Source organism: Ambystoma mexicanum, chromosome 8 (genome assembly GCF_040938575.1).
Source record: "Ambystoma mexicanum isolate Mex_15411 chromosome 8, UKY_AmexF1_1, whole genome shotgun sequence".
NCBI lineage: Eukaryota > Metazoa > Chordata > Amphibia > Caudata > Ambystomatidae > Ambystoma > Ambystoma mexicanum.
In genome coordinates, this window is record NC_090929.1 from 203,862,294 (window position 1) to 203,885,158 (window position 22,865).

Consider the following 22,865-nt stretch of genomic DNA (forward strand, 5'->3'; position numbering starts at 1 on the left):
CTGCGTAAGTGGCAGGGTGGAGGCTGATGACTGGACCGCCGTCGACGACGGTGACTTAGCAGGTGGTTTTGGCGGTCCCGCCTTTTCCACACTTGGCTTGCTTTTACTCGACTCTCGACTCGTGGTCGATCTATGATGATCGCCCGAGGAGGATTTCCTTTCCTTTTCATGCTTTTTTGATGAAGATGATTTCTTTGACGAGGAGTCTCTAGTTGAGTGACTTCCAGACGACTCTTTTTCCATCGGTCGAGATTTCTTTGCCGGTGGTTCCGACGAGGTAGCGCGGCGTGATGTTTTCGCCGAGTGTGTGGAGCCTACCTCTGAAGGGGGCTATGCCCCCGCTCCATCATTCAGCCATGCCACCAGTCGTCGACTCCGGTCTTTGAGGGTTTTTTGAGAAAACCCTTTGCATATGTCGCAGTTATTCACCGAATGATGAGGGTGGAGGCAATATATGCAATCCATATGTCCGTCCCCCTTGTAAACTTTTTTCAAGCCGCACGTCGCGCATGGACGGAACAGCGCTTTTCCTGACACGGAGGACATTTTCTTTACTCAAATTCCAGTAATGCAACCTTGTACAAAATAGTAAGACAACGCGAGGAGATCCTACTACTTTGGAGACGGTTGAAATCTGAAGGGGAGCCGCGGGGGCGGGCCTCTTATACTGGGACGGCCTACGGAGCATGCGTAGGCGGGTCCTAAAAGGACGTAGATAGGACACAAAAGTGTCGGAAATTTTCCTATTGGAAAAGGCTATATATGTGTACCGAGGGGTCCCAGTCTGACGACGGGGAATATTCTAAGCATGTGAATCCATGAAAGATCCAATGCTGGAGAATGTAATTTTTTGGGAATCTATTGACCATGCGTAATGTGCTTTGATGGGCAATGGATAATGTAAGAAGCTGCAATCCATGTGTGGAGTGACCAGACAGGGCCTGGAATAATGCAAAACGGTAATGTGTGCCTAATGTGCCATGACAGGTAAGGGAATTATGTGGAAAGCTTCAGTCCATGTGCAGTGTATCCTGATAGGGTGAGAATAACGTGCAAAAATGCAATTTATAAATGTGGAACAGATAAAACGGAATTACATACAAAACTTCAAATTGTGGTAAATGTGCCACTGATACTCCAGGGGATAATGTGGGACTGTGCACCTAGAGGTCCAAATGTCCCTCTTGGAAAAGAGTTCATGTGGGAATTAGCAATGTATGGTGAAGTGACCAATAATGGACCGGGGCATTATGTGAGAAATTCTCCTTAAGTGTTCACTTTCCTTCAATGAGAAGTGTGGGGTAACGTGGGCCTGGACATGTCACTGGTGGGACATGAGCACATGAAGGAACTTGAAATCTATTGTCACTAATGGGATATAGCTTAATGTGAGAATCGGCCGTCTGCAACTAATGAGCCACATATGTGAGAAGGGTATACAGTGAGGCTGCAATTTCTAGTGAAATGGGTCAGTGACAGGATAAGGGATGATTTGTGAATCTGCAATCACGGATCCATTTGGCACAGGGAAGAGTGAAAAGATAGCGATGGAATCTGTGATCTGAGGTGCATATAATGGAAAAGGATAATATGGGGAGAGACAATGTTTATTTTTTTATCACTGGTGACACAATGTGGAGGAATTCTGCCACCTTTGCTCGGTAAGTCAATGGTCAGAGATGGGATAACATGGGGAATTGCGTTCATATTCTACTGCTTGGGCTGATGCTAATGCGGAACACTACAGTCCATGGCCAATGCATTGATATTGATATTGATATTTTATTTCTATCGCGCTCATACATAAATGTTTCAGAGCTTATGTGGGACTTATAGAAGAGGGCTAACTTAAGGAATTGCAATATCTATGGAACAGGTCATTGGGCCTCATTACGAGGTTGGCGGTAACCCCCCGGTGCCACTGGTGGTTTGCCGCTAACCTCGTAACACCGAATCTGGCCTGGCGCCTGACTTCACAGTGCCACCGGGACAATACAAGTCCTGGCAGCGTGGGAAGTCAGACACTGGATTTTGTAAGTCCCGATTTCCATGGAATCCCATAGGACTCCATGGAAATGGGGACTCGGAAGCACCAGCACAGTTGCTGACAGTGCCAGTGCTTCCATGGCAACACTGCATGCCGGGCCGCTGCACCTAGCAGGATCAAACCAGTCAGGCGCAGCGGCCCCGGCAGACAGAGCTGTAGTGTGGTGGTCTGGAAACAAGGGTGCGATAAGCTTACCGGCACCTACTTTCCAGACCACTACTCTTGTATTGAGGCCCGCTGACTGGAAAGCCGGTGATAAGGCACCAACAGCCAGTAAGGCTGGGCTACTGATGGGACCGACAACAGGTTAACAATTATTTCATTACACTTTGTGACCAATGGTCATGTATTTCACGTGTAGTCTATTTATTTTGTTGGAATAATTTATGTAGCATGGACCTGAACCGGGGTATCAATGAAAGAAATGTGTCCCAACTCGAGACCCGCAGAGGTAGAGATTTACACTGGGATGTTTAAACAGCACCTTGGAGGCTTTAGAAGAGTGACCGCGGGGGCAGAAGAAAAGTGCAGAGTGAATGGTAAGAATACAGGTCTTTCCTAGAAGTCCACATAAAGGAGTGATTATCAATTGAAATTGCAGCGATTGGTGGGTATAGAGTGAGGAGACCTGTTCACTGTAACTCTTCATGTTCAATTGGGTCTCCCAATGCGCGTGCCAAGGTCTTAGTGATTAGCTTAATGTGGAAAGTTTTCACAGAAATTATAACAAGGCTGATAGCAGAGAAAAACTGATCAGAATGATTTCAGTCCGCATTTCCTCAGGGTATATATTACCTACCACGTTTGGAAAAAAACAACAATTACACAAAGTCGGTTTCACAGCATGAACTGAACTAATATTGACCCCTATGAATTTAACATGATACCCGTTGTGCTAGCTTGTTAAAATAGGCACACTGTTAATTTGACATATTCTTTCTCTATTCCCTTCTATTTCATCAATTAATTAGTGAAATCGCAGAGCTGCATGTAGAATTTACACTGGCTTCCCTTTGCTTTGTGAAAGATCTTTTGTCCATTGAAAAGTAATGCAAATTCTCTATTACTGCACCAAGTGAAAAACGGTATCGCCAATGATGCAGGTGATGCAATTCTGTATTCTCAATTTAGGACACAATGGAAACTGAATTTCCTTATTGTATTTAATGTACAAAAAGTTCCCAATTGATAGGCGTTGCTGTTCCTCACTCTCTTCTATGGCATGAGCATCTGATACACATTATATTCTCTGTCATAGTACTACATACCCTGTCTGTTAAGAGCCTGCCTGTTTGATTGCCTATTCAAATAAACGAGCAAATTCAGATATGCAACCCCCGCTCAAACACACGTAAGCACAAGACTTTAAGAATTGCCAGGAAAGCTCTTAGAATTGTTTTTGGCCTGCATCCAAATTCTTCTTGTTTCCCGATTATTTACTTTACTGAAGCCTGCTTTGAGCGATTTCGCTTGAAAGACCTTGCTGTCTTGTAAATTCCGTCTGTTGGGATTATCTTGCAGCGTTCTCTCACCGTGGCCTCCCCCTTTACTGCCACACATGGACTTTGCCTGCTTTCTCAGCCTCCCTGCGAATTTCATTTTACCCCATGTTTTCACCTTCACCACTTTCTGTGTGAATGGACAAGGCCTACATTTCTCTGGGAGTCTCATGCAACCAAGCATGTTGCGGTTTTTTGAAGCAACCACACTGCACTGTGATTTGCTGCATTACTTCTGTAATGTTACTTGTAAACCTTCCCTTGGATTACATAGAAATATATATATAACTTTGCGGTCTTCAAGTTGTGCATTACAAATATGTGGGCCTTTAAATGTTTGCACGTATTCCTTTAGACAATGGACACTTCCGGTGTAGAGCAGGGAACTGGCGTAAGGCAGAACGCCCACTTTTTTGCCCCCATACTTCTTTCTGGCTTCTTGCCTTTTTGAATGTGTTTTTCTACCAGTGAGTGTGGTCCGTGAAAGATGCACTTTAAATCGCCAACCGCAACCTGCAGAACTGCCTTATCAGCCTCACGGAATTGCTCTCCGGCACTGCTGGCACGTCTTTTCTTCATTCTTTTCTTAATCCCTGAACCAGTCTTTATTTTCAAGTGACTCTTGATTGCTTCCCTTAACAGAACTCCAGAAAATGCTACATTGGGCACTACTGCACAAACGTAACTCTATCGACCCATTGACTGCCCTGTGTGGTCTCTCTTGAACTTGCCAGCCTAGAAACAATAACATTTTACTGACCTAATCCTGTTTTTTCTTCTTCATAAAGGACTCCAAAAGCACTCTTAGCTAAAACTCTTACCTAATAGATATTAAAGTTACTCAATGTAGTCAGTCGAGAGTCCCTTGTCATCCTTCCTTGTGGGCGTCCCCCAAAATGGGGACAGTACAGGAAACTATGGCAGCAAAAAAATGAGCTTCCCCTTTAAATTTAGTATAACGTGTTGGGAAGCAGCCTTGGGCGTGGGAACTCCCCGCCAACGCCCGCCCTCAGGCGCCTCACCTCAGTCTCCTTTGAACACATAGGACACTTAGATACTTGGCTACTCTTAGTACATATTAGCCCTTGCCATACTAGCGGTGGAAGGTGGGTGGGACGTATGGAGGAAAGGGGACTATGAGTACTCTAGTCACTAAGGTCAGTAACTTGAATTACTCATGGTTCCATCCCCTTTCCCCCATCCTTGTGGGTGATTCCACCAAACAAAAACATAGGGTGGGGCTGTGATAACATGCCTCATGTCTAGGACGAAGCAAAAAGGTTCTTCAGAACCGCCTGCCCAAATTTTGCATCACTTATGCAGCTAGTGTCCAGTGAGTAGTGCCTCAGAAGGCTGACAGGGTGGCCCATGTAGCCGCCTTGCTGATGATTTCCCAAGACGCATGTCTCTGAAAAGCGATGGCCGTGGCCTGCATGGGCATGAATCCCCTCTGGAACAGGTTTGCCCACGGCTGTGTAGGCCATGGAAATGGCCTGAACCATCCAACAGGTGTTGCAAACCTAGGAAGTCTGAGAGCCGGGAGAGAAGCCCCCTAAACTCACAAACAATGCCTTCGACTTCCTGAAGGTTTTTGTCTGAGAGACATACAACCCTTGAGGTCCAAGGAATGTAGGGCCCTCTCCGGCTCTCACTGCGGGTTCGGGAAGAACACTGGTAGGTCACGGGAGGTTAGTTCAGTGGCAACGTGCTCGCCTTGGAAGCAAGACGACGCTGAGCAACACAGGTTCGATCCCCGGGTCCGCGCTTAGAAACCTTTGGATATTAAGCGCGTCATAAATAACCCATTCCAATTTTCATTACATAGGCAGATCTCTTGGTTCAGATGAAACAGAGAGACCACAGTGGGCAAGAAGTTCGGGTGAGTGCCTGCAACTCACTAACCCTGCGTGCAGAGGTGAGAGCCACCAGCAGCACTGTTTTTAGTGTCACTAAGCATATGTCCACAGAGGCCATCAGTTCAAAAAGCTTGCACTGCAAAACTGCCAGCACCAAATTGAGGTCCCAGACCGGGTGCAGCGTATGCACCGGAGAAAAACATCCTGGACAACTCCTTAAGGTGGGACTTAAGCACTGGGTTGGCCGCTGAAAACACATACTTGGGGGAATTCTTGTAAGCCCCAATGGCCGACGAGTAAGTGCAACAAGTATCCACCTGAACTCAAGAACGTGCCAGGCGTGCTGTAAAAGCCTGTGGACAGGTAACAGGGTCCAGATCCTTGGCACAAACCCAATGGCAGAACCTAGTACATTTTCACTTATACTGGAACTGTTGAGGGCCTCCGGGCCTGCTGAATGATGTCCCAGTTATCATCCGGAAATTGAGCATGTTGAAGCCTCAGCTGGTCAGGAACCAGGCCGCCAGCGCCAAGTTGGCCGGGTCCGGATGTTCCATTGCCCCGTCCTGCTGTGTCACGAATCCCCTGCTGGAGATCGAAAGGTGGACGGGACCCTGGGAGCACAACTACAGCAGATCTGAAAACCAGGGTCTTGAAGACCATTGGGGGGCAACCAAGATGAGACTGCAACCCACCGATGCCCTGAACTTGTGGATGGCCCACTAGAGCAGAGTGGTGGGTGGGAACGCATAACACCTGCGACCGTGCCAACAGATCTGGAAGGCATCTCCCAGAGACCCTCAACCCCGTCCTGGCCAAGAAGCAAACTGGGGGCACTTGGATTTCAGAGGTTAAGTGAACAAATCCAGGTCCCAACGCTGGAACAGGGACAACAAGGAGTTGGTGTGCAACTCCCAATTGTAGATGTTGAACCTCAAGCGGCTCAGCTGGTCAACTTCCGCACTGCTGTCCCCCGGGAGGTGGACTCCCGAAATCCAAATCCCCTCCATCAGGGCCCATTCCCAGATGCAGAGGAGGGGGAAACAGGTGCTGCCCTGATTGTTCAGGTAAAACATTGTGGTAGAATTGTCCATCCTACCCAGAATTGGCCTGTCCCTGCTGAGGGGAAAAAACACCAGAGGGCCAGGTCCACTGCCTTGAGCTCGAGCAGAATTATACGCAGGAGGGCTTCCGTCCTAGACCATGCTCCATGAATCACATAGCCCTCCAGAGTAGCCCCCCAGCATGAAAGGGAGGTGTCTGTCATCACCTACAGGGTAGGCTCTGGTCGGGTAAAGGGGGCTCCCACTGAAACATTGCCATCCATCAGCCACCAGAAAATGTCAGTCATTATGAGCGGTGGTATTGGGATCCTGTCCGACTGAGACCCCATCCCCTGGTCCCAACTGGCTGCCCGATGGAGCTGGAGATGTCCCATCTTAAGGCGAGCTTGCTGTACAGTGAGCACGCAGGAGGCCACCAGGCCCGGAATGTGCTAGAACACCGTGCCGAGGTGGTTGTGTTGGCCAGAAAGTGCCCCACCGCCTTGCCGAGGGACAGAAGGCTCTCGGGCATAGGGAACACCCGCTGAACGGTAGTGTTCCTACACACCCTTAGGAAGACAAGTTCCTGAGATGGGCACAACTATGACTTCCTCTGGTTGAGGGAGAACCCCAGCTGATAAAGGAAATCTGCTAATCTTTGGCAGGAGTGCACTGCTCCTTCGGGGGAACCCGCATCACCAGCCAGTTTTCCAATTAAGGGTACAGATGATGGCCCTCCAATCGGAGAAGGTCCACCACTGCATTCATCAACTTTGTGAAGACACAAGGGGCCGACAGCACCCTATAATTGGTACGACATCATCGTGAACCGCAGAAACGTCCGATGCAGTTGGTAGATGGGAGCATGCAGGTATGCTTCCTTGACGTCCAGGGAACACCTCCTGTCCCTTTCACTCACAGATTTGGCCATGTGCGCGGGAGTAATAATCTTGAAGCTTCCCAGTGCTAAAGACAGATTTAGAAATGACAGGTCCAGGACAACCCTCAGGCCAGCCTGGTTGTTCTTGGGTACTGCAAAAATCCTGGACTAGTAAGCTGAGCCCCTGTCTACAGGAGGAACCGGTTCTATCACCTGCATCTCCAAGAGCGAAAGGGCCTCCTGTAAAAGAACCTGGAACCCGATCTGATGAAGAGGAGAAGAGGATGGCAGAGGCAAATGAAGAGGAAGACTGAAGCCCATGGGGACTACGGATAGGATCCACAGGTTGCTGAAAAGATGCTTCCAGGTGCCCGGGAACCGAGCCAAATGGCCCCCCACAGGCGAGCTGTGTTCCCTGACCTTGCCATCGCTGTTTCTTTGTGGCAGAGTTGGGGGCAGAGGAGGGGGAGCGGAAAAACCTGCACAACGTCCACTGCTCTTTTCTCCTGTTGTCGATGGGCAACCTGTCGGTCCTGGAACCCCTTGAAGCCAGAGAAAGCGAAGGGCTTGAACTCGGTCCTGCCCTGGGACTGAGGGAAGGATTTCTGACCTGGTTTTGTAAGAGCGCTTTCCCAAAGGCTCGAGGACCTTGTCCTCCTTGGAGAGACAACTGGAAGTGGCTCCCGTGGAGGAAGACAACGAAGACGATGGTTTAGAATACAAGGAGGCCACAGTCATCACTGAGGAATGTGGATGCAGGTAGGAGGCAAGGAGGACTGGCTCCCCGTCTGTCAGCCTAAAACTGCTGTTCAACATTTTGGTCATCTGGGCGTTGGCACTGTCTTCTCCCAGACCTTTTGCGCTACCTGCAGAACATCCTTCTGGAGAGGGATGCCAGACTGGATCGTGGTGCTCTTCCCCAAGACCTCTGTTAGCAGACCAGATTCCTCGGGCAGAGAGACCCCCAAGAACTCTGCCAGGGCCTGAAGGTGGTCATGAAAGGCCTTAACAGATGCCAAGGGTTCATCGTCCTGGGCGTCATCGTCTCTCATCGTCCCCGTCCCTCTTTTTTACAGACCAAGGGGAATCCGGGCCCTGGGGCACAGGTGCCAACAAGTCCCTCCCTAGGTACGGAGCCGCAGATAGGTCCAATGACTGTTGAGGGGGAGGCGTGGTGGTACAGGAAGAGGTGGAGGGGTAAGAACATTTGGTAGATGGGCCCTTCACTGGAACCAGCAGTGCTGGAGGAATGGGAGGAGTACACAGAGGATTACCTTTTTCACAATGTCGCTCGAAGAAGCGGTCTTCGCAAACAGCCGCTTCTACTCCTGGCCAAAGCACTGAGGCGCCTGGTGTGTCTAGCCGTAAGGCTGTGGTGTGTAGATGTATCCCTGAAGAGACTAGAAGCCTGCACCGTAGGATCTGCTGCCGCATCAAGAAACAAATGTAATATCAGATGTCACCATTGTCTCAAAAGGTTTGTAATTAAAGCTGCGAGTACAACATACAAGTCCCATTTGTGGAGTGGAGCTTCACCAGCGGATATAACCAGCAGAGACCATCAAAATGATGCTTCACTACATGATTGGAAACCGAGAAGCATTGCTCATCAAAATTCAGGCAGGCACCTAGCGAGGAAAGGTACAACCTACATGACTCAAACGGAGGCAGGCTAAACTTGGTACAAAGTACAGAATGTTATCAAGGGATGCAGACAAAGAGTTATTATGTCTCCATATGCTCCAGTGGGAGACCCTGGGCCATTTGTTTTATATTGTGCCTAGTTAGACGCCTTTCTTGCTGCCTGTAGAATCTGCATATCCTCCTCTGACAGACCCAGGTGCTTTAAGGATCAGACTTCAGGTACTACACCACTGCGTTCAGTAATTGAAGGGACGAGCGCATGATCTGCCCTCCGCCCCCTCCTGAGATATCAAATTTGGGAGATCCAGGAGGAAAAAGAGGGCCCTTTTGGACAAATTTCCAAGGTCTGAGAAACAAAACCTTGCTGGCCATCAGGGAGCTATGTAGAGGACGGGCTATACCACTGCCTGCCAGAACCTCAGACATATCAGATGTGTTAGAGTTAGGGACAGAAACACAAATGCTACAATCACATCCCACGACATCTCCAGTGCGTACCTTGGGGAGTTTACACCTTGACCTTCCATGGATGCATAGGAATGACAATGTGTGTTAAAATTTTTAGTAAACAAATCCACCTGCAGGAATCTGAAAGTGGTGAACTGGCTGAGAGTAATCGTCTAGTTCACTTCGCACTCCCAGTCAGCTGCCGCCAGCCGACTCAAGAAATCCACTTCAGTATTAACTGCTCCCAGTATCACCTAAAGTCAAATGGCATGTCTCCTTTTTTCTGTGCTCAGAACCAACTGAGACTGGAGGATACGATGCCTGGGACAAGACTCCCTCAGTGCTAGCTTTGTTCTGTGCATTTTCAGCCTCGCCTGAGGTACTTGCAGCATGCATGAAGCCATAAGGCCTAGGAGCCTTTGGAACCACCATGCGCTCGTGGAGGTAGCTTGGAGTAAGATGGTGCACATGTTTCAGATGTCGATTGTCCATTCTTTCGTAGGGAATTCTCTGGTCTGGGAAGTATTCCAGTGGGAGCCAATACATATCAGGTCTTGTGTGATCATGAAGACAGACTTTGCCCAGTTTACTGAGAGACCCTAGTCTAATAAATGATCTAGCTGAGTTCGGAGGTGATCACCCGCCACTTGCAAAGACTGAGCTCTCACCAACCAGTCATCCATGTGGAGATGTAGATGGATGCCCTGGAGGGGGAGGAATGCAGCAACCAATGCCATCATTTTTCGCAAATACTTGTTGTGTTGAGTTCATGCCAAAGGGGAACACTCGATATTGGTAGTGAGAATCACCCAGCTGAAAAACAAAGGAACTTTCAGTGAGTTGGCCAAATTGAAATGTGCAGGCATGCACATTTCAATTTGGCCAAAGGGGCCACTGGCCCCTCTCCTTACCGCTTTCATTAATGCCTCATTTAAATCAGGTGTCTTCCCTAACAGCCTTAAGGAGGCATGGGTGCGCCCCCTCTTAAAAGAACCCACACTAGACCTGTCCCAACCTAACAATTACCGGCATATAACAACCGTCCCATTCCTACTCAAACTACTAGACAAAGCTTCTCACATCCAGATCCAACTCTATCTAGAAACCAACTCCATCCTAGGCAAAAGGCAGTCAGGTTTCCGCAAGGGGCACGGCACGGACACCGCACTGTTAGATCTAAAAAATCAAATAACTCAAATCCTAGACAACGGCAAGCCTGCCCTCCTCTTCCTCCTTGACCTTTCGGCAGCGTTCGATCTTGTGAACCACAAAACTCTCACATCACATCTCACCCATGATGCTCACTTCTCCATGCATGCTGCTACCTGGATCACCTCCTTCCTAGAGGGGAGAGCAATGAAAGTCTTTTCCAACACGGCTCATGCTACGCCCACCATCATCCACTGTGGCGTATCGCAGGGATCATGTACTGCCCCTCGCTGTACAATCTCTCCACTAAGCCTCTCTTTGACAGACTGGATGCACTTGGGATTGCATACACTAACTATGCTGATGACATCCAAGTGCTCCTTCCCCTAACCGGCTCATACACCCAAGATTCCAACATCCGTCAACAAATCTACGCCACCAAACAAGCGTGGATGGTCACCAATGGCCTCTGCCTCAATGGGGATAAGACCGAGATCCTCATCCTTGGCCAAAAATCCACCATAGCCAACCTAGACTGTCTCTACATTAATTTCAACATCGACAACTGTACTATTCCAGTGCTAAAATCTATTAAGACATTAGGGGTGCATCTAGATGCCACGCTGTCCATGAACAAGCAAGTCAGCGCTATAGTTTCTGCCTCCGCCCACAGCACAAAACTCATCAACGCCATCAAACCCTTCCTAACCACGGTCAACTGTCTCTCTGTAGCTAGAGCTACTATAGGAGCCAAGCTTGGCTACTGCAACGCTCTACTCGCTGGCTCATCCACAAAAAACATAAACAGGCTCCAAACCACTCAAAATAACACACTAAGAGCAGCCCTAAGCATACCAAAAAGAGATCACATCTCGCAAGCCAGAAAAGATGTACACTGGCTCCCAGTCAAAGACCGCATCACATTTAAAATACTCACCGCTGCACACAAATGCATCAACCTCACTGCACCATCCTACCTCTCAGACACAATATCTAGACCCACCTCAACTAGGCCCACTAGAACCTATTACACAAACAAACTTACCTATCCGACGCATCCACAGAGCCAAAGCTGGAGGAATAGGCTTCCCATACCTAGCCCCTGCGCTCCCTTCTGCACTTAGAGCAGAAACATCCCTCCTTGCGTTTCGCAAAAAGCTCAAAACTGCTCTCTTTAATTAAAGATACAAACTGTCTGTTTCCTCCATAAGTACTCATCGCTGCTTTCGACATTGTAACTCAATTTTGTTTTCTGTTCCTTGCAACTAAGTTGTGACCTCTTTTTACTGATACCTATGTAACTAAGTTGTTCACCCCCTATGTAACCAGCGCCACGATGCTCTCGAGCTGTTGCGCGCTTTACAAATCCAAATAAATAAATAAATGCTTCAGATCCACAGCACAGATACAGTCTCCCTGCTGGAGGGAAGACCGAACTGTGCTGGAGTAATCATCTTGTATCTGTCTAGGAGTAAATGCAGATTGAAAGTCACTAAATCCAAAGTGGTTCCTAGGCCTGCCTGGTTCAATTTTGGCAGGTGAGAATAGAATCCCATGCCTCTATCTGCAAAGATAGTTTACTGACTTTCATCTCAGGGAGTTTGGGGAATTCTTCCGTCAGGGAGGGGAAGCAAAACTGCATCCTGGGAAGAGGAGAAGGCTGTTAAGGTGGGAGAGGCAGTCGGAATACTCTGCTCACCACTGATAGGATCCAAGTGTCTGCATGATGATCCTCCAAGCCTTGATGTAGAGAGATAATTGCCCTTCCCACCCAGTGCTGTGAAACCAAGCCTTACCATCACTTGTTATACCTGTGGGCAGAACCGATGAGCAATTTGCTCTGGTGGAGGAGTGGAGACAATTCTCTGCCAGTAGTTTTCGGTTGTTTCTTTCATTTTAAGCTGGCTGAGAAAAATATCCTGTTGCCTCTCTTTTCATTTCTGAAAGCCTCGAAAGTCCAATGTGTGGGAGTGGGGATTCTTTCCGAAAGCTCCCTGCCAGTTTTAAAGTGGTCGTTTTAACTAGCACTGATAAAGACTTAGCTGTTAGTGTGCTCTCCTTTTTCCTTTTGTTCCTTATCAGTTAAACTATAAAAGAAAAGGTGTATAGAATCGATGGGGAGGTCAATGACCTTATCTTGCACCTCCTTAAGGAATTGTATTGCGTGTAACTAGGCTTGTCTGCAAGTATCACATCATATGGCTATTCCCCTTGCTGAGGTGCTGCATTGTTAGCCCCTGCCTCCATGAGGTCTGATGCGATGGCCCTTGAATCTACCAATCCGCACTTAAACTGCTCCTAAAGCTCTGCTAGCCTGAACTTCTCAAACTTAGAGAGTTCTGTCCAGAGATTCTGTTTTGCAGCTGCCAGAAGCACCACCGCATTGGCCTGTCTGAGGAGTACTGAATTCAAAAAGACTTTCTTTCCTAAGGCTTCTCGAGCCCAGTCTTCTTTACTAAGGCCCGGAGATGCATATATTGAAGAGAAGGTCTTTAGTAAATAGAGGATGCTGCCACAAGAGAGGAGGACAGTTGAGGATAAGACCCAAGAAAGACCTCTTCCTACTGCAGCAGTCTGTGTCATATATACATTATTCTATTGGTGAGTATGACAGAGAGGAGTTTTGACAGAATCCTGCCTGATTTTTATGAAACCTTAATGAAAACTGCTCCTACCAATACTCCTGGCTCAGAGGGTCGGTGCATCTGGGAGAGGGATTTCTAAGAGCCCCATGAGGACCCACGAGGTCCATCAACCTATCATGAAAGGCTTGCCCAGACGAAGGGATCTCATCTTCTTCCAGTAGGATCTCATCCTCATCAGGATCTGTGTAACACACTGAAGGAGCCAGCTTTGTGTCTGCTGGTGTGGCTGCAAATCTGCAGATGGAGCCTCTGGTGTTTTATGTGCCACTGGTGCTTAGGTGTCTGAGGTGATGCGCGTGAGTGGTGGTAGTGCCTCCACCATAGATTATGCCTTTGCTAACCATCAGGGGTTAGCTCTGGTGGAGGACATGGCTAATGTACCGCATGATGAAAGTGATCACCTCCCAATGTGCGTACTTCTAAAGCCACTGAGGATGGAAACTGTGCCATGTAAGTATGATCTAAATGGCAACATTTACTTAAACACGAGTCAAAACCCTACAAATTGCAGCGGATCTAATTTAGTTAAGGCAAATAATGCTGTACTAAGATTCTTGCCTACATACATTCAGCACGCACTTGAGCGATCTGAATGACACCTGGCCGAGTAGGATGGGTGTCTGTTCTCCCTTTGTTCCCCTCCCTTGCCTCATCGCGCCTTGAAACACTTGTGTATAGGCACGTTATTAATGCCATATCATATCATATCACTATGCTGCTCCTAGTGATAGCGACATAACCAACACAGTGCCCACTTTTTCATTGATGATCACTAGTATAAAAGAAATCACTAGCACAGAAGAACAAGTTACTTCTTACCTTGTAACGTTCTTTCGACGGGATGTTTCTCCGACGTATTCCTCATCTTAGATATCTCCTTCCAGCTCTGCTGGCCTCAGAAATTTTTTTCTCTAGAGGGCGCTGCGCGTCGACGTCCTCCGAGTCGATGTCCTTCGACAGCCGCCGTATCAATGTCGACGTCATCCTGCCTGTAAAGGCCGCGCGCAGCGTCCGTTGCTCAGTTCCGTTTTGTAGCCCACAATAATACTTTCTGGACTAACTAATCACCCTGAAGGAGCGTAAGCTGCAACAACAAGGGATGGATGGGAGGGTCGATGAGGAATACGTCGGAGGAACATCCCGTCGAAAGAACGTTACAAGGTAAGAAGTAACTTGTTCTTGGAAGGGATTGTGTCCTCCGACGTATTCCTCATCTTAGATAGGCTCCCATAGCAGTATTCTATTATCGGAGGAGGGAGAACTGACTTCACGCTGTCTTCTATTGATGAATAGAATGCAGTACAGCCCTTCCAAACCTAGTCTCTTGACTGGAGGAGGAATCCAGATTGTAAAAACGTGTAAAGGTATGGACAGACGACCATGTAGCGGCCGCACATATGTCTTTAACCGGCACGCCTCTTTTGAGGGCCGATGAAGCTGCAATACCTCTGGTCGAATGAGCCCTAAGGTTTTGAGGGGGCTCTTTCCCTGCCAGTTTATAACATTCCAGAATGGCTAGAATGATCCATCTGGAAATGGTCTGCTTAGTTATTGGTAACCCCAGCTTGTGACCTGTGTAACCTACAAACAGCTGGTCTGCCTGTCTTATCCTGGCTAGTCTACTAATGTAAAAACTTAAAGCCCTCCTAGGGTCTAGCCTGTGTAACCTCTCTTCCTCTTTCCCCGGGTGAGGAGGAGGATAGAAAGATGGTAGGGTAATCTTCTGAGTGATATGGAATTCAGAAACCACCTTTGGGAGGAAATTAGGCTTCACTTGCAGGACAACTTTGTCTTTGTGAAATATAGTATGAGGGGGTTTACAAGAAAGAGCTTGTAATTCGCTCACCCTTCTAGCAGATGTAAGTGCTATTAATAAAACAGTTTTAAGGGTAAGGAATCTTAACAAACAAGAATGGAGAGGTTCGAAAGGTGTACCCATCAGGAAAGTTAGTACTAAGTTTAAATCCCATAGGGGAACTTGGAATGGTCTTGGGGGATAAACATTGGTTAACCCCTTTAGAAACTGTATTACCAAGGGTAATTTGAAATAGGATGGTTCTTCCGCAGTACGCTTAAAGATGGATAGCGCTGCGAGATAGCCCTTAATGGTGCCAACTTGAAGGCCTGAATTTGCCAAATATAGTAGGAAGGACAAAACCATTGGTGTACCACATGAAAAAGGGTCGATATTCTGTTCTCTACACCAGCTGCAAAATCTGTTCCAACGGCAGCGGTATAAAGACTTTGTTGCTGGCCTCCTTGCCGAAAGCAACACCTCCATAACATCATCAGGGAGGTCCCAATCCTTGTACCTCAGCCTTTCAGAAGCCAAGCGTGAAGGTTGAGGGTTTTGATGTCTGGATGGAGAACCTGACCTCCCTTCTGTGAGAGTAGGTTCTCTCTGAGTGGAAGTCGAATTGGAGGGCAGATGGACAAGTCTAGAAGGTCCGGGTACCACGTTCTCCTGGCCCAATCCGGGGCAATTAGGATAATGGTTCGCCGGAATCTTCTCAACCTCCTGATCATTTGAGGAATAACAGGGACCGGTGGGAACGCGTACAGAAGCAGAAACTCCCAGTCCACTATGAACGCGTCTCCCAGAGCTCCTCTCGGGGGAAATTCCCTTGAGCAGAACAGGTCGCATTTCCTGTTTATGCTGGTGGCGAACAGATCTACCTGAGGGGTTCCCCAAAGGGCGAAGATCTCTTGAAGGACTTCCTGAGCTAGCTCCCACTCGTGGGAGACTGTGTTCTGCCTGCTCAGAGCGTCCGCTGTCAAGTTCTTCTCTCTGGCTAGGTAAACTGCCGATAGAGAGATTCCTTCTTGGATTGCCCAAAACCAGAGCTGCATCGCCTCTCTGCACAGGGGTAGTGATCCTACGCCTCCTCTTTTGTTGAGGTAATGCATGGCCACCGTGTTGTCCGTCATTATCAGGACGTTATTCCCTTGTACAGCTGGCAGGAACGCCTTCAGCGCAAGTCTGATGGCTCTCAGCTCTAACAGGTTGATGTGTAGTCTGGACTCCGATGGAGAGCAACGACCGCTGATGGTCAAGTCGTTGGCGTGGGCTCCCCACCCCGTGAGTGAGGCATCCGTGACTACTGTTATCTCCGGCCAGGGTTGCCAAAACTGTTCTCCTTTCAGAATGTTCTCCTGACAGGCCCACCACTGAAGGTCTCGAGCCACCCTGCCGGGAAGCTGAAGAAGATCTGTCATTCTCCCTGAGAATTGTGACCACTGAGTCCTCAGTGCCCACTGGAGGGATCTCATTCTCAGGCGAGCCTCTGGCACTAGGAAAATGCAGGATGCCATGAGGCCTAGCAACCTCAAAAAGTCGAAGGCTGGGAGACGTTGGGCATGCTGGAACTTGGTAACCATCTGTAGAATATCTTGAGCCCTCACCTCTGGTGGCGAGGCTTTTCCCAGGGAAGTATCCAGGATCGCTCCTATGAACTGGAGTCTCTGCGATGGTATCATTTGTGACTTCTTTAAATTGAGAGAGAAGCCCAGTCTGTGAAGGAAGTGGCACACGTGATTTAGCTGGATCTGAGCTTGTTCCGGAGAAACAGCCCTGATCAACCAATCGTCCAGGTAGGGGTAGACGTGAATCCCTTCCCTCCTTAGACTTGCAGCCACTACCGACATTAACTTGGTGAAGACCCTCGGGGCGGAGGTCAGCCCAAATGGCAGCACTCGAAATTGATAGTGAGAGTTGCCAATTGCGAACCTCAGGTATTTCCTGTGTTTGAGATGGATAGGCACATGGAAATAAGCGTCTTGAAGGTCCAGAGATACCAACCAGTCCTGGAACTGAAGGGCCTGGAGGATCTGAGAAAGAGTGACCATCTTGAATTTGTCTTTTCTGAGGAATTTGTTCAATTCTCGCAAGTCCAAGATGGGTCTCAGTCCTCCGTCTTTCTTTGGAATGAGAAAGTAAGGGGAGTACCAGCCCTTGTTCCTCTCCGCCACAGGTACCGGTTCTATGGCACCTTTCTCTAGCAGGTCCCAAATTTCCTGCAAGAGGAGCGGATCTGGAGCTTTCTGAGAGCTGATCCCCGGTAGATGACTCTGAGGTATACGTAGGAAAGGCAGGCAGTAACCTTGGGCAACTGTTTCCAATGCCCAAGCATCTGACGTGATAGCCTGCCATACCGTCAGATGTTGAGTCAACCTGCCTCCTACAGGTGTCCTGTGAGGGAAGTCGTCAGAGTGGTTTTGGGGCGGCTGATGCAGATGCACCTGCTGTTGCTGCGGCTTTTGAATATCTACCCCGTCCACCTCGGGTAGTTCTTCTTTGACCCCTTTGAGCCAGTCGTTCTCTACCTCTTCCGAATGCGGAGTAGAAGCGAAAGGACTTGCCCCTCGCAAAGGTTCCTGTGGGACGAAAAGGAGTCTGACGGATTGCAGCTCTTAGGGATTTTGCTGCTGCTTTTGAAGTTTGCAGTTTCTCTAAACTGTCATCCGCCTTTTTCCCGAACAAAGAAGAGCCATCGAATGCCATGTTCAAGAGCCTGGCTTGCACATCTGGGGCAAAACCCGACCTTCTCAACCAAGCGAATCTCCTGGTTGATGTACTTGCCGCCATTGCTCTGCTGATACTGTCAGCCGAATCAATGCCCGTCTGGAGGGATTCGCACATAGCGTCTTTACCGTCCTGTATAATATCCAGGAACGCATCACTTTCTTCTCCCTCCGGGATGCAGTCAGCCGCTGTAGAAGCACACTCCCAAAGTGTATGGCTGAACCTAGCAAGGGTGCAAGTAGCATTAACAGATTTTAACGCCATGCTACATGCTGAAAAGACTTTCTTTGCCATAGCATCATATTTTTTATCGTCCCTGTCCTGTGGGACGGTAGGATAAGCCGTCTTGACATCAGTAGAGGATGCTGCCTGTACCACCAGACTTTCTGGGGATGGGTGTTTAGACAAAAACTCTGGGTCTGTAGAAGATACCCTGTACTTTGTAGACAGTTTTTTATTTACTGCTGGTACTACATCTGGGGTTTCCCAGTTTGTCATGATCTTTCTCTGAAGAGCTTTATGAAAAGGCACCACAGCATCCTCCTGTGGGCCTTTGTCAAGAATATCCGTGAGGTCATCTTGTTGGAAAGATTGTGAAGGTGTAGACCACCCTATGAACTCTGTAATCCTGGCCATGAAGGCTCTGTAGGGGGTTTCAGCATGCTCCCCCGGGTCTGGCTTAGCAAACTCCACCTCAGGGGAAGTGTCTAACCCACTTGCCTCATGTAAAGAATCATGAAGATCCTTTAACCTGCGCTCTTCAGAGGAAAATTCCTCTCTAACTGGGGTTACAGGTCCCTGTAACTCAAATGTGTCTTCCTGTTCAGACAAATCACCCTCTTCTAAAATTGAAGCTATAATTCTCAATTGTTCTGAACTCATAAAGGGAGTAAATCCCATTTCCAGGGCAGAGGGTGCCGAACTTGTCATTATTGGCCTCGAAAACGTCGATGTCGTCGATGCCGACGTCGAAGGCTTCGAGCGTGGTGTCGAAAACAGAGGCGGAGGCCTCGAAGACCTCGACAGAATTGGAATTCTACTCGCCAATATCGAAGCCATCGACGTCGAGGGCCTGGGGATAGTCACTGGATGTGTGGTAACCGTGACTTTTCTTGGCGTCGACGCCGGTGTCGAAGCTGGCGTCAAGTCGACAGACCCGTGTGTCGAAGGTCCCTTCGACAACGGCGTCGAAGACATCGACCTCGACGTCGACGGAACCTTCGTCGACGGCGTCGACGGAACCTTCGAGGAAGGTTTGGAGGTCATAGTCCTGCTCGAGGTTTCGAGACGCGCTCGAGAGGTTTCTTTCGCCGGGTACTGCGACTCGCGGCGTTTTTGTCCTTCCGGTCTTTCGACCAGAGCATCGCTCTCGGCAGTCTTCGAGGGGGTCGAGGCCGCTTTCTCGAAGACACTCATCATATTTTTTCGGAATTCCTCCCATTCAGCCTGGGAACTATGTTTCGTGGGGCAAGGGATTCTTTTTGGCGAAACAGAGGAAGAGGAAGACGGAGAAGGGGATCTTCGACGTCTCCTCTTCGAGTGCTTCGATCTCGAGGAGTGATGAGACCCACTCCGAGACCTGGAGCGCGAATGGTGACGAGGAGAAGAATGTCTCGACTTCGTCGACGAAGAAGAAGCTTTAAAAGTCTTACCTTCCTCCAGCTTCCCCCTACGCTCCTTCAGGGCCTTAGCTGTCATGGACATACAGTCCTCGCATTCCGAACAATGTTGTTCAGCTCCCAAACACCACAGACAAATTCTGTGAGGATCGGTCAACAACATCTTTTTCCCACAATCTCGACATTTCTTGAAGCCGGATCGAGGAGTTGTCGGTTCCGACGAGGAAGCCATCGAGTACGGATCGAATAACTCGAGGTAAATAGGATTAATCTGACTAAGAACTGAGCAACGGTATTCTGAGGCACTGAGTAAGCGCGGAAAAACGGAACTGAGCAACGGACGCTGCGTGCAGCCTTTATAGGCAGGATGACGTCGACATCGATAGGGCGGCTGTCGAAGGACATCGACTCGGAGGACGTCGACGCACAGCGCCCTCTAGAGAAAAATTTTTCCGAGGCCAGCAGAGCTGGAAGGAGATATCTAAGATGAGGAATACGTCGGAGGACACAATCCCTCCGAAAGAACCTATCAGAGCACGTACGAGCGCTCCAAAAAGGTGCGTACAAAATGCCATTTTCACGACTCAAAGATTGGCAAAGCTAAAAAAACAGGTACGTATTAAGATTGCAGCTGTTATATTCCCCTCGTTAGGTATTTTGAGGTCAAGTGAGGTTAACATCTAAATCTCATCCATTAAAAAGAGTTACCAGAAATGGCTGAAAGAACACAAAGCCAAATGTGAGAGGCAGAGGTGGCAAGTGATTGGCAGCCTAGCTATATCTAGTAACACAACAGAGATATGGAAAGTGATAAGAGGTGTGGACAAAAGAAATCTGCCAATCAATTGTGTACCTGAATCTCTATGGGCAGTGCATATTGAATCCACCCTAGGTTCAACCTTGCCCATTGATGAAGAAATGAGCTTGCCCTCCGCCATATGGGAGTGTAAATACATTTTAGATGCACTAACGAATGGTACACGTTTCATTGATTTTAAGGTGTAAAATTTGATTATTTTTACTGGGTGTTTTATGTATTTGGCTTTTTTGTTGGGGTTGTATTTTAGAGTATGTTAGATGAATTTCGATTGTACTAAGGAATATGAAACGTGTTGTCTAAACGTGTATGCATATTTTATCATTATATTATTGTATGTTGTTTTGTATATACAAAGCCGTAAGGCTATGAGTATATTACATTAAATAAATATAAGATAAAATAGGAAGGAAAGCAAAGGGGCAAACAGAACGGTACAGGGTTAAAAGAGACAGAACAGGTGAGCGACAGAACAGGATGGAGATGAGAGGGATAGAGAATCAAAGAAAGAGAAGATGATAAAGAGAGAAAATATAAGGTGTTCAAAAGAAGAGCGGGGGAGGGTGAAACACCCAGGAATGGAGACGAGAAAGACACTATGCAAGGGAGAGAGGAGTAAGGAAGAAAGAAAACAAGAAGGAGAGGATTAGAGATAGCATGGGAGTGGGAGAATGTGAGGGAGAGAGGAAGGGGAGTCATAACTGGTGGTGAGAGAAAGAGAGGAAGGAAGGAAACATGAGACAGATTGGGAGTGAAGGGAAAGAACAACAGAAGGAATGGGAGGGAGGGATAGACAGAGGAGAAACATAATAAGAAAGAGAAAGAGGAGAGATAACAATAAGAGAAGAAGGTAAGTGAGGGAGAAAAAGAAAGGAGCGAGATCAAGAGTGACAGAAAGCCATTAGGCACAATTGGAAAGGAAGCGAGCCAAGAGATACAGAGGCAGAATTGCAAGAGAACGAGAGGGAGAGAAAAAGAAACTAGAAGGGAGAGAGTGGGGTGACAGGCCCCAGATACAGAAAAGAAACAGAACACGAAAGAAGGAGACAGAAAAGGCCTTGCCGATTGAAGAAGAGGAAGAAAGACTAGCAAAGTGCAGGTGAAGAATGGAGGGCCTGTGGAAGGATGGAGGCTGATATAGTTGAGATATACTAGGAAGTGGTGAAAAAAACTGATTCTAAGCGACAAGCATCACCCACCCATCCTCCTGCAAAACAATTATAGTATGCGAGGCTTCCTCTAATCTCCCACCAGATGTATATTTCCATCTCTCCCTTTTTTAAATGTTGTCAAAGTGCTTGGACAAAACGTATTCAACAGAAAAATCAAATGCCATATTGACCAATTTTCTGGTCTGTAAACTGCGGCTGTCCAGGTGTTTTGGACTATGGCTCCCATGATCTCTCATCATTTACTATGCTAGCTGAGGTTGATGGTAGTTGTAATCCAAAAAAACAGAGAGACAAAAGTTGCAGACTCCTTTTCTAAAATATTGGGCGTCCCTCTCTTTGGAAATACAACATATTCAGAGTTATGTGTATGGGTGCAGACAGTGGTCTCTCAATACGCTCCCTGTTCCAGCTACCTCCTGTGACCAAAGTTGAAATAATGCCATAACCCTACATAACCAATTCTGCCTGTGATACATATTGATCTATTATTAGTAATGACCAGGAGCTGCCATCTTTATAAACCTCACATTAAAAGTGAATGGGTGCAGCCATATTTGATAAACTGCAACTTTCGGTACCTATGCTCATATATTTCTCGAATGTGAATTAGTTATGTGTAGATTCATTAACCTTTATTGATCTGGCATTAGTGGGAAGTTGGTGTCATCATCTTACTTCATCTGCATTTAACAGTACCAAAGTATGGTGATCTTTAATGATCTATAATTAGATGTGCATTGTTCGAACTATAAAGCTAGTCTTGGAATATGTCCTGATAAACTCCAGCAACCCTACTAACTTTATAAACTGTAAATTAGAAGAAAGCATGTTCAGCCATCATTCTGAACTTGATAGTAGCAATCCCTCTGTGTTGCCATCTTAACTGATCTTGAATTCGAATTGCGCAAGTGCAGGGATATTTACCTACACAAATTTCAGGTGTCTTTTTATATAACATGAAGTTAAAGAAAATAAATGTTGGATACTCTCATGAAATTGTATACAGTATAACTAAATGGTTAACATGTAGACATGTTTTAGTCAACAAGCTCGATCACAAAGAAGTGAAACAATATTCTAGAGGTGGGCAGTGATGGAAAAGAATATTCTCTTACCGGGGTACAACTGCTTCGTCGGTGCACTAAGCTGGGCATCTTTGGATACTCGGTATGCGACATCCGGTACTGTCGACGATCGTCTCTGTGCACAGAAACCTGTTGTTTTCGTTACCCCGTCAGGTAAATTGTGAAAATCTAATACCTTCAAGAGATCAGCTGGTTCAGCTAAATGGGAGACAACAAAAAAGGAATGATTAGTGGAAACTGGAACATAGACATATATATTAGTATACTTATAGAAACCTTTTCGCAAGGCTCTGACGCCCCCAGGATACAATTTCTCAAATCCAAATGTAAAAATTCCAGGTCACAGCATCTTCCTTATTCGAATAAAGCTTTATTCCACCACACAAAGCAGATTTATGGGTTACACCCAACTGGCTTTTTCAGTATATATATATATATAT

General features: G+C 47.4%; 1 protein-coding gene across 2 annotated transcripts in view; it reads right to left on the reverse strand.

Annotated features, from left to right (window-relative positions):
* COL5A1 (collagen type V alpha 1 chain) overlaps positions 1 to 22,865 on the reverse strand; it is a 635,679-nt gene that overhangs the window by 484,758 nt on the left and 128,056 nt on the right. For both annotated transcript variants that reach the window (XM_069609606.1, XM_069609605.1), the window contains exon 2: positions 22,456 to 22,623. In XM_069609606.1, coding sequence (XP_069465707.1) covers positions 22,456 to 22,623 — 168 coding nt within the window. The remainder of the gene's footprint in view (positions 1 to 22,455; positions 22,624 to 22,865) is intronic.